At 45.7% G+C, this 12,591-nt stretch overlaps 2 protein-coding genes across 15 annotated transcripts in view; one reads left to right on the forward strand and one right to left on the reverse strand.

Annotated features, from left to right (window-relative positions):
• Positions 1-1,700: 1,700 nt before the first annotated feature.
• LOC125945805 (tigger transposable element-derived protein 6-like) lies at positions 1,701-2,501 on the forward strand. The gene has a single exon (XM_049668096.1). It carries the CDS (start codon positions 1,701-1,703, stop codon positions 2,499-2,501), a length of 801 nt encoding a protein of 266 aa, XP_049524053.1.
• A 955-nt stretch (positions 2,502-3,456) lies between these two features.
• LOC119453828 (uncharacterized) overlaps positions 3,457-12,591 on the reverse strand; it is a 48,660-nt gene continuing 39,525 nt past the window's right edge. For 12 of the 14 annotated variants that reach the window (XM_049668578.1, XM_049668577.1, XM_049668570.1 and 9 more), the window contains 2 exons: positions 4,931-5,156; positions 3,457-4,822 (listed from right to left, as the gene is read on the reverse strand). In XM_049668578.1, coding sequence (XP_049524535.1) covers positions 4,707-4,822; positions 4,931-5,156 — 342 coding nt within the window. In that variant the 3' untranslated portion in view covers positions 3,457-4,706. The remainder of the gene's footprint in view (positions 4,823-4,930; positions 5,157-12,591) is intronic. The other 2 variants (XM_049668566.1, XM_037715870.2) reach the window with 2 other exon arrangements.

Below are 12,591 nucleotides of genomic sequence, written 5' to 3' on the forward strand. Positions count from 1 at the left end.
ACCATTCCCCGCCTATGGGGCAATGTCAATCGGGCGTGCGATCTGTTTGGCATTCCACATAAATGGGTACTGTGACTGTTTAAAAAGTATACATAAGGGAATTATTCTCAGGAATTATACTCGAGAATTATTCATGAAGCATAACATGTTGGAAGCCCACCAGATCTACTTATTAACGCCCATGCAGCATGTACACAACACAATTAAATGGGCATAAAGAATACACTGTTGCCGAAAGCAACAGCTATAAATACAGAAATGCAGTAAGCCGGTCATCCAAAGACTATACGAAAAACAGACATTACACTATCAAGTCGCACACATCTTGAATAAAAAATTTGGAGGATGCTTAGGCTTCGCCTTTAAGTGTGGACCGCGATAGCATTCAGAGATCCTTTACTGCTTCTCACGCTTCCCAGCAACTGCTGTTCATGTAACCGTAATGTTTACTGGGAAACGCTGGCTGTGAACGCTGTGCACGGAGGCGCGCTTTCTGGTAGAAAAGCAGCCTCTTGCGTGGGCCGTTCTTCTGTTATTGTTTTGAACTTTTAATATTTCAGTCTGTGAAGAGTTAACATAAAAGACATGCACTGTCAGTGCTTTGTTCCTTGACATTTGTTTGTGGTCTGTCATTGTCAAAATCCCAAGGAATAACTTCGTAAAGAATGCAAGACAATGCGTGAGCAACTTTAGTGGTAAAAGAAGTATTTAGTGTCTGCCGAGGGCCAGCCTGGTTGTGGTTCGGAATGATTTTTCGCCAAACGACGGTCAGCTCCAACACCTGATTTTTGGCAACATGGGGCCCTTACACTGCCACGTTAATATTGTTACGTGTACTATTGCTCTAGAGGAGCGTCAACAAAGAAGATGCTTTTTATCTGGTCAGCACGATTGACCATATATGGTTCAGTGCTTGAACGCCTTGTAAATATATTGTAAATACGTTTTCCTTTCGTGTCTGCCTCCCCGTAACAATATAAAGGAATAGCGAGTTGGTGCAAGTCAGCAGGAAAATCGGAACATGCGTTCAGGATGTATCTTATAACTACTGACGTTGGACAGTGACCATCTTTGTATTATTTCGAGCATTTATTTGAAAATTTTATAAATTGCTACTGTATATTGTTATTGCTGTATGTTGCGTTTATTTTGCTTTTGTTGTTTTTATTTATTTTTGGATATCTTGCAATTGTAACAAAGTATTCTGATTTGTTATTCTGCAAAATTGAGTGTGTTGTATATCGGGAGTGTGTTGCATATCGATTTAGAAATTTTCATTTACACTAGTTTTTTCTTGTGAAGAAATGCTTTCGCATTACTTCTGAAATTGAATAATAAGCGAGTCCTTTTAAGATTTGTGAAGAAATATTTGCTAAAATCACTTGTACAGTAAAAGCTCGTTTATCCGGACCTCGTTAACTCGGAAATTCAGTTAACTCGGACTCGCGGCGCGGTCCCGGCAAAACTGTGTATATTTCAATGGGGTCAAATGCTCATTAATTCGGAGGGATTTAGCCGCGCACCGGTTATCTCGGACAACTCTGCGCGACTCCAGAGTCGCGCGAACTGTGCTTCTCGCTTCAAATATGTCGGGCACCGAGCGCCTGCCACTGCTAGTCATCGGGAAGACACGTAACCCAAGGTGTTTTAAGAACATTCACCACTTTCCTGTGCAATATCACGCCAATAGAAAGGCCTAGATGACCTCGGATATTTTCCAAGCTTGGCTGCGCCAGCTCGACCGCCGCTTCTCTGCTAACAAGCGCAAGATTTTACTTCTAGTTGACAACTGCAGTGCTCATACCAGAGTGACAGGGCTGGAGTGCATCAAACTTGTATTTCTACCTGCAAACACGACGGCTGCTCTGCAACCGCTGGATCAAGGGATAATTCAGCACGTAAAAAGCAGGTACAGAAAGCATGTGCTGGAACGGATCCTGCTGTGCAAGGAAGCAGGGCGAGAATATGACCTGACTCTCCTGACCGCAATTCACATTTTAGCGCATGTCTGGAGCGAAACGCCGCCCGCGGTCATTGCAAATTCTTTCCGGCACAGCGGCTTTGTCCACCCTGACGACTCGGATATTCCTCCAGAGGCCACTCCAGAGGACACCTGCAAGCCCACTGGAAATGTGGACGACGAGGTGAATGACACGTGTTTTGACTCTGTCCTTCCTAGTGGCGTCCAGATTTTAGACTACGTCGCTATAGACTATCATGTTGCCGTTGCTGGTCCGCTGACTGACGATGATATATTATCGGAAGTGCTTGAAGAGGACCAAAATCACTGTTCCGATGATGACGGTCAAGATGAGCCGCCAACGCGACGTCGCCGCACCGTGCAGGAGGCCGCCGAAGCCCTCGCTGTCCTCGAGGAGTTCTGCGTTTGTTCTTGCGACAGTGAACGTGCGCACCACCACCTGATGGGATTAAATAAGATCGTTCTGTCAGAAATTCCGACGGCGAGGCAGACGAAAATAACGCACTTTTTCAAGAAATAAAGGTTTGTCTGTGCCGTGTACGTTTTCCTTTTCTTTTCATGTCCATTCGATAATTCGGAATTCGGTTAACTCGGACATTTTCTCTGGTCCCGTGAGATCCGAGTTAACGAGCTTTTACTGTATTGCAAAATGCGAGACTCCGTTCGAACATTGTTACTTTTTTTTGTATTGGACTTGTTGCGAACTGAGGGGGGCAGAGGCCCAGTCAGGTATCTGCAGCCTTTAGCCTCTGCCTGTTCAGGCAAAACCTGAAATAAAGTGAAATAAAGTTGAATTGAAAAAAAAAAAGACCGAACAAATGTCGACGTTTCTTGAAAACAGTGGTGCACTGCCACCTCAGAACGCGGATCGTTTGCTACAGCTGGCTGTCCAACCTAGGCCACGCGGCGTTCTGATGACGATGACAAATAGTCACCTAGCCTGCTCGAGTTAGGTGGTATGCGGATATGCTATACATTGCTTTGCTTAATACTATACATGTTTTCAAGTCTAGCATTTTGTATACATCTTTGTAATCTTTTTTCACTTGTGTTAAAGTTCATATATATATATATATATATATATATATATATATATATATATATATATACACATCTACACACCTTCGTGTATCTACCTTGTACTGTAACAGATCCGCTTCTATTAAGCTCTTTCCTGCGGTTTTCCACCAATACTCTAAACGTCTCTAGCTTATTTCGACTGCTGACTGGTTGATGCTTGACGCTGACACTTGAATTCTGTCGAGGAGTACGAACACACTTTGAAGTACTGACGAGGCTTCAAGCACACTATCACACTTCGCAGCCGCTACGGCCGCGCAACACCGGAGTGCCGGATGCAACAGCTGGTCGCACAAAAAGAAAGTGAGGCGAACAAAACGGGGCATACCCACGAAAAAAGGCCTAACGAAGGCAACAGGAAAGATGACAGGCTACAACCTTTTATTCAGAAACTGTGCCTGCCGCATCAACCCGAAATCACCGTCGTCTCTGGGGGCACCACTTATATAGGGTGGGTCACTATGTTGAGAGTAATGACAACCAGTTACATCGGGTGGTGGTCGGGTCATGGGACGTCCCGACGACGTGCACCAAGCCGGGCAACGTCACAGAGAGAAAAATGCTGACCTTACTCTGCAAACAATGAAGGTTACGGCGCACACCACTATCTCTATCGCGCACCCTACATAAGTGGCGCCCCCGCCCACCAAGCAACAGTGCGGCTTTATTAGGAATTTCAAACATTTTTCGCTAATAAAACCAATTTTCTGTAAAAATTGAGTTGGCATTCAAGGAGTTCGTATAAAGTCATAAGACTGGTCCAAATTTGTACATTTTACAGAAAATTTGGAAGAGCTGCAGATATGAAATGCTCACAACTCACTCCAAACTTCGTAGAGCCTGCCAGAACACTTTTCATTACAGTCATTGGGAATGCAGAAACTGACAAGACAAACATGTTTGGATCGTTTCCTTGTTAATCTCAGACCAGATGCTGCAGCCGACGACGGATTCTGCTTCTCTCCACGCACAGCTCTATAATTTTGAACTTCACGGTAATGGCAGATACTACCGCTTCGCGCTAGCCATCACACAAAAAGAAAGGCACTTTGTGGGAAAACACAGTGAAATGATGGCGTGAATCTTCACAAGTCTCAAACATGCACGAAAGACGTAAACTGATTGCCTGTGCGAGCACTGCAGGGCAGGCCAGGACCATTTTTGTAGGGGAGTACCCGCCCCATGGTGTCGTGGAGCAGTAGAGCCGCAGGCTAAACCCCTTCTTTAACCATCTTCTAGGGCAGTTTCACGGTGCTTGAAGTTCGATATATTGGCAGTGGCTGCTACTTTTGTTCAATGTAATTTTTTTTGGCTATATATTCTCATGCTGTATATTTCTAACACCTTACATTGTTAGAAAGTGTTCAATATATATAGAATTATTAAATGTAAACGGGTTTGACTACACAATCCAAAAATTTCGAGGCTTATCAGAAAGTGTGCGCTGTGACAATCTCACAAATAATTCACGCTATCGCACACTGGAGAAAGAGAGAGAATAAACTTTATACAGAAGCGCACGCGAGCGAAGCAAGCATAGATAGCTCTTCTGCTCTGCAGCTGCCCTTCTCGCTCGGTTGACCAGTTCGAGCTGATACGTCAAGCCGAAGTTAGACTCCGCATCGTGTGCTAGCATCATCACAGTCTACCTGCGCCGATAGGTCTGCAGGAATTCGGCCAAATAACAGTTCATCTTCTTCCCCCGTTGATGCGGTGTTGCGTTGTCTGCAGGGTGATGCGCAATGTAGTGGTCGTACGCCCCTGCAGAGCAACAACAATAGTCATAATTTTATCATCATGACATAAATTATAATTATAACAGTTATAATTTACATGTGTGCAAGAAGAGATGCGAGAGCAGATACTTACTTCCTAGTGCTCGTAACTTCACTGGTGTCACAGGCCTTTTGGCAGTTCTCGGCACTTCCGCTCTAATAAAGCGTCGGCAAACTAGGCCCGTTACACTGCGGTCTTGAAGGTCATCCGCTGTCCACAGGCATCGGATTCCCTCTTTACAGAAGAGGGAGTCCCTTGGCAAGCGCATCAGCATTGCCCACTGCTCGGAGGACACAAACAGGCCATCTCCGAGGTGGACCTGCATGAAAACAAAAGTTCATGGTTAGCATACAGGGACATGTTTTAGGTTTCATTTACACATACCAGAGGTGGTACTCCTGCACCAATTGCGCCATTTTGATACAAACGCAGATTCCTGCGCCAAACTGCCAGACACGGAAAATTGACCGAAAGTGCGCCACACTGCGCCGGAACGGCTTCGGCATGTCTGCTCCGGCAGTGGCCGCGAACAGTGAGAGGAATCCTCCTCCGAAAAACAGTGCGGCCATTCACATTGCGCAGACCGCACGACGGCGCTTTCCACAGTTTCTCGTGATTTTCATGCTTTTAACACTGGACTTTTTGGCGCTTCCCGCAAGTAGCCGGCGCGCACGCGGCCACTCTCAGCTGTTGTCACTGCTGTCGGAACGACCAGGGCGGCTGTATTTATTGTTTAGAATTTAGAATACGGGTGAGTGGGCCGAGCGGCGCGGCACCCCCTAGCTGAGGCACAAAATAACGAGAAGCAGGCTTAGGGCACTGCGAGCGAACTATATATTAGGGAAGCGCACGCTGCCACAGGTTCAGCAAGTGGCCGTCTCTATCCCCAGGGCCAGTATACTGTAAAAATGTTCCAATCTGTTTTTATGCCCATGTCGGTGAGGCCTCAGACATTTGGACATATGGCGAAGGGCCAATTGTGGATTTGAAATGAAAAAACGCAGTTTCACCCAAAAGGCTAAGCATCGATTCTGATTGCAAATCAGCAGACAGCTGTTGACTCTTTTAGTGGCGATCCCGTGGGCGCTGTCATGTTTGATCACGTGGCGACGTGTCCATTGCTTGCCTCAACTGACTCCGTGTTTACAATGGATGTGTATGACGCCGGTGCGGCTTAGCAAACCTGTTTTGGGAGATATCGTAGACGGTGATTGGTTGCACTACACGAAGCAGCTTATATGGTGCTCGTTCTAAAAGCGGGGCTTAATATGTATTCCAAGCTATCCAAAATTTCTGCTCATGAATTCAGTCAGGATTAGTGTGTTTTGCTCTTTGTTCTTTATTCGGCAAATATTTTGAAGCAGTGGCTTGTCAGTTTCTGACTCAGTGAAGTTCCTCGGTGCGGCCACTATCTGATTTTCTGCCTAATCGCTCGCAGGTGTGCTTAGTTCCGGTAGATTTGTTCTTGCTGTGCAGAAGGCTTGAAGCGTAGCTGTTTTGTACATTGTAATACCTTGTAGCAAATTGGTATTATAGCTAGTAACTCGCTTACTCTTGTGGACTGTCACGAAACATCAGCTTCGACTATTCGTGCGCTATTCGTGTAGTACCGTCACTTATTGTGAGTATATAGTGCGCATGTATTCAAGTGTGCGCCCATTCACTTATTCTCGACACGTTGGCGATACAGTGGGTGTAAGTTTCCGTGCTGGTTGGGGTAGATGTGTGTAGATACTGTGCACGCAACATACTATGACAGGAAGCAGCGCTACTCCCTTTGTCATTCTTTTACGAGTGGCACTCACTCTAGCCGACGTTCTGGGGATGAAGCCCTTTATTTGAAGGTTAGCGAAACAAGGCTGGCGGATGAGAAAGTTTCTGTATCCTCGAGGAAAGCCGTACATCACGAAGTGCCGGTAACACATTCGGACAGTTGCAGCAGCGGTCCGCGAACTTGGCCACACAGATTCATTCTATTCCTTAACATGCCAGTCGCTATTTTTGCAGCCAACTAAGTGCACACGTCTTCAATCCCCGTGATTCAAACCAGCATGAATGGAATACAGTGCATTAGCGAAAACTAATGCACTGTATTCATGCACGGTCGTATTCATGCACGGTCGCTGAGGAGACGTATGGCGTGCCGCCGTAAGCACCATCTCGTTTCTCTAGAACAAACTGCTCCGCGAAATGTGTCAATACTAGGTAAGGATAGTAGTTTTATTGGCCGTATAAACTTGTAAACATTCGCTGAGTAGCTAAATTAACAAGAATGGTGGTCACGCGAACGCAAGCAAACATGAACACGTCTCACACGATGACCGCAGAAACTGGTTGTCTAAATGCTGGAGTGAGGAAGCGCACAGCAGCAGCGAGCAAATTGACCGTCGTGCTGCCTCTCGCTTCAACTAAGTTGCAAAAACACAGCGCGCACAAAGCTATGAGCACTCGCACTCTGTCTCCATCGCAGATTGCTTCCATTGCACCGCACGACAAGACGATGCGCTTCCTCCCTCGCGCGCGCAAGACTGAGCCGTCATCGTCGGCTCACCCTCGCACATACAGCATACGGCGCGCAGCGATGATGTTATCGCCCCTGGACTTTATACGGAACGTCACGGCGACAACGACGGCAGAAATGCACCTGGAGTGTACATATAATTGATATCGCAATAAACACAGATTGTAATAGTTTTACGTTATAATCATCTTTTTACTGATCGCAGGTCTGAAATTCTCTTGTCGCTGCAATTTATTAGTGCATTAATTTTTTCACTGTTGCTGCTACTGCCATCAAAAGTGTTCTGTGCTGTCCTTTGCCATGAGCTTGTCCCGCACTGAAGTGGGCAAACTTGTGAAGGAGCTAAGATATGACTTGACTGAAATGTGCCAGTCGCTTGAGAGGGAACTGCGGAAAGAGCATCGCCAGATCAAGGCATCTCTTGATTTCATGAATAAAGCTTTTGAAGACATGGCAAACCAACTGAAAAAAGTTGAAACTGAAAACGCCAACTGAAGGCAGTCAACAACTCCCTCACGAGTGAACGCGCGTTGCTAAGAGACAAAGTGACTGAGAATGAACTTAGAGTCACCCAACTAGAACAATACTCAAGAAATAAGAACATTGAGATTAAGGGTGTTCCTACGACACAGAACGAAAAACTCAAGAGCGTGCTTGCAGCTATTGGTAATGCAGTGGACGAACCGGTATCAGAAAGCGACATTGAAGTTTGCCACCGTGTACCAACACGGGACGCCTCAAGACATAACATAGTTGTCCAGTTCCATAGCCGCTCAAAACAGAATGCTCTGCTTGAAAAGCCACGAAAAAAACTCGTAACCACTGCCGACATCGGACACCAGGATTGCCAGCCTATCTACATAAATGAGCATTTTTTCCCTATATTGAAAGCGCTACTTGAAAAAACAGTAGCCAAAGAAAAATGAGAAGAACTGGCGTTTCTGCTGGACGAAAGAGGGCAAAATCTTTGCAAGGAAAAATGAGTCGTCACATGTGCTTCGCATCACGAAGCTCAGTGACCTAGATAAGTTAGAGTAAGCAAGCACGCGTAAACCATTTCAACAAGTGAACATGGAAAACTGCCTTTTGTCAGTTTCAGAAATTCGCAGGTTATCACGTAAAAAATATTCATTTTCTGTACTGCATATTAATACCCAGTCCGCTAGAAATAGAGAGGAAGAAATACAATGCTTATTATGGTGCATGGATTTTCAATTTGATATTATGATGTATGATATAGTATATACAGTATAAACTGTATAATCATGTGCCTTATTTGCCAAGTCCAGAAGTACAGACCCTGTCAAGCCTGATTAATGGCTTTTTGTCTGTACCCACCAAGTGCCATTGATTTTCATTGATGCTCAAATAAAATGATTGATTGATTGACTATTCGCAACTCAAATGAACTGCAGGGGGCGCTGCGAAAATTGGCCGCGTCTGGCTACACTGTGCAACATGGCGGTTATACGGAGGTCCCCGCGTCGCCGAAACCGCTGTGTTTGATGTACAGTACACAGTAGTTTGATGATTTTCGTGCAGTGTGATGCCGGTTTGCGCTGTTTTGTGGAAGGAAAGCGAGTAGCTTACACCGACCAAATCATTTTAGCCGATCTGAGAAAGGCACAGTGGGTAATGAGGCTGAAGTGGTCGCACGGTGTGTGCAAACATCTGGCGTGACAGCGGATCCACGCGAGATTCTGATGAAAATCACCAATGTATTCTTGAACCCATTGGTCGTGGAACCGAAGTACTCGCGCACTGTTGGATGGTCGGAAAAATACAAGCACGTTTCTGCTGCTTTGAGTCACTGTTAAGGCGCGGATAGATAGTCCGGTGTTTCGAGCGTGCGAGACAGCGGCCAGCAAAGTTGGATACGTCACGCTGGTCTCGCCAGGATTGCCGAAATATTACAACCTGCTCAGTTTGGTACGTTTAACATGGCCCACAGCAGTGCACCTACTTGCTCGATCAGCTGTTGCCGCTGTACATGCAGATAAATGCGCGGCCGGCGCGCACTTTCTCATTGTTGTTGCCTTAACACATTTTCGTTCGGGGAAGGCGCAAACTCTGCACGCTCTTTTCAGTCCAGAGAGCAAGCAGACCTAAAATCAAGCTTTGCACTTTATCGCGAGTATGCACTACGAATCTGTGGCGAACCTTTCTCGCTACTTTTGCGTTCCTGTTATCTATTTTACATTCAAGATTTGCGCAACGTGACTGTTGCTTCGCTTAGCTGTAGTTATTCCAGTAGTTGGTGCATTGTTTATCTCGTAGAGAACAATACGATAAATAAGAAACCGAAAGATCTGCTTACTACAATAAAAACACATTTGCACACCATGGACATGTATGGCTTGTGCTGCGTGGCCTGACCATGATTGATTACTCGCCACTGTCTACGAACATGTCGCTTATGCTTGCTGTGTAAACTAATGAAATAAAACAAATGTTTCTGTGTAAATTAATGTTAACTGAGCTACTGCATTATGGATCTAATTATTTTTCATGTTATTCTATAATTTACGTATCCTGCACTTTAAGTGGCCAGAACTGTGTTCGCCTCCGAACTGCCAATTTCCTTCAGACACTGATAAGAGATACAATTGCTTTGATAATTACGCATTTTCAAATGAGCACCTACTAATGTGCACTAGTTACACGGATAGCGTGCCCAGGTAGCAAGGAAGGCATACCGCTATGCCACCCCATAGTTATTTTGCATGCTGGCGCGTACATGTGCTTACATAGAACGATTTACCGACATTACCCAGGAGTACCTGAAACTCAGATGTAACGATCGATTTTCGCTGATGTACCATACTCGGTAGTTCCACGTTGTGCGCCGCATGTATCCTATATAACAGCTTTAATGAAGGAAAGCTTGAGTACCGTGGCGACATTTGCATCATAAACTGCATTACCACGCTGGCTATCACATGAAACTGCTTGTTGCAGCACGCATAAGCTGAATGTTATCACGATGACAGTAACAACCTCAACACAAACTTCCTCAAGTTCGCTGTGGCGCTTTACTGCAAACATAGTACAAGCAACAGTATCGCGTTCTCTTGACACAAACAACAAACCAACCCTCGCTTGAAAAAAAAAATAAATGAAAACTTTCTCGAGCAAGATGTTGAGAACATAAAAATTACCGTTGTCGCCGCTTATGATAAGATTCGCAATCAATGTGGCTCTTCGACGCCGCAAAACTGCAAAACGCAGCATAATTCCATGGCTGTGCGGAGTTTTGTTGATGGTGGCGCGCACCCGCTCGCAGTGCGAAGGCTACGGACGGAGCGTCTGCTCCGACGCTCCGTGCGATGTTTCCGGCGCTCGCCGCTAGGTATTGCATGAATGGCTGGAGTCGTGAATAAATAAATAAATAAATAAATAAATAAGTCGTGAATACCAACTGCGGTTCTCTGGGTCTGCGGTGACATATGGTGATCCAGAAATTATGTTAGCGCGTCGATTGGACCGCATAATTTCAGAACATTTCCGCTATCATCATGAGTGTCGGTGCGGGAATATATAGTTCGATTGTAGTCCCACCGATGTTTTCGGCTTTACAGGAAAACAAACGCCGTGCCGCCACTTGACCCACTCTTCTATATTCTAGCACGCTATAGCTACAAAGCGTGGTTCTACTACACGCTTTTTGTTGGTTTACCCTCTGTTTCATTGTGGTTTCGAAGTATGCTGCCATATTCCATTATTTCATCAAAATTCACATTGGCCTGCACCAAACTGCTCCCAAATGAAATTTACTCTGCTCCAAAATGAAATTTTGTCTGCTCCAAACTGCTCCAAAACACAATTTTACTTGCTCCAAAAATTACTTTCAGCAGTCCCACCCCTGACATACACGATTTGGTAAGCAATTTCATGTCTTCCATGATGGCAAAACTCAAGTACAGTAACTTCCGTTAAGATGAATTCAGTTAAGCCGAATTCTCGGGTATACCGAACAATAGGGGAACTTCGTTGCTTTTCCATAGAATCACTGTAAAAAAGAAATTCATTTAATATGAACTGCTTTGCATATACTCTTTTGTTAAGACGAATTTTTGCAGTGACTGCCAACACTGGTGTCTGTGTAGCGGTGCTTGTAGTCCTGGCAGGGCATCTGTGGAACACCAAAGAAAAAGAAGCACAAAAAAAAAAGCGCACTTCCTAACGCAAACCATTCCTTGGAGAAAGGGAGTGAGACAAGTGAGAAAGAAAAACGAAAAACTCCAAGAAAAGCTAAGCCACTAAGCCCTAAAGGCTACATTTGCAATTTGCGCCATTTGTTGTGCATGTTCCGAGAAAGATGACGCTGAGAGCTATCTGCGAGCTCCCCTCCTTCCTTGTGAGAACCCACTCGAATGGTGGAAGAGCAGCCACCTTCACCCGTCCCTTGTAAGGGTAGCCCACAGGTACCTTTCAGTGCCAGCAACCAAAACAAGTGAAAGACTGTTCTCTACAGCGGGTGACATTGTAATCTGTAGAAGGGAGCACCTTCTCCCCCGCATATGAAGCAACTAGTTCTTTTGCATGAGAATTGTTGAATTCGACAATCTTTATATTGTATAACGGAACTCACCCACTCCTCTTGTAATGCCAGTAGGCACTGAGTATGTTAAATCATAGGTTCTCAAAGTGGGTTCCGCAGGCCCCTGCTCAGGGTTCCGCGAGCCACTGATAAATTTTCCGTGGTCCCGCGCTCGCCAAGTGGCGAAAACGGCGAACACGAGGTGCGCTTGATCCGCAGAACCTCAATTACCTATGCCCGAGTGTCAAAAAGCACATCACAGTGCGTAACGGCAACGCGCGAACTGCGCAATAAATCCGCAAGCAGCTTGTAGCCACCCAATCTCCGAAAACGGGCAGCCATGGGCAGCGCGCCTAGGCTTTCGCACTTGAATCTCGGAGGCTCTAACTTACCACCGTGCGCATTTCTCCCGTTTGTAGATAGGGTAGGTGCCGATAGCGTACGTGCGCGCACTGATGTTATACTTCGGAGGAATAAAAAAAAAAAAAACAAAAAAACTGATGCGCGGAGCACCACAAGTGCGCGCCGCAAAAGAGCTAAAACGGCGCTAGCGTCCAAAAACGAAGCGATGCAGTCCTCATTGGTAAGGTCCTCAGCGGCAGTCGTACGACAGCAACGCCGGAACTCTTCGTGCCTAATTGTGTCCTCAAAGCCTTTATTCTTGCGTTAATCGCCGCGCGTAACACCGCGTTG

Source organism: Dermacentor silvarum, chromosome 5 (genome assembly GCF_013339745.2).
Source record: "Dermacentor silvarum isolate Dsil-2018 chromosome 5, BIME_Dsil_1.4, whole genome shotgun sequence".
Lineage (NCBI taxonomy): Eukaryota > Metazoa > Arthropoda > Arachnida > Ixodida > Ixodidae > Dermacentor > Dermacentor silvarum.

What these genes read in the sequence shown, in the direction of transcription:
- LOC125945805 (XM_049668096.1), top strand. Translation starts at nt 1,701, where the DNA reads ATGACCTCGGATATTTTCCAAGCTTGGCTGCGCCAGCTCGACCGCCGC.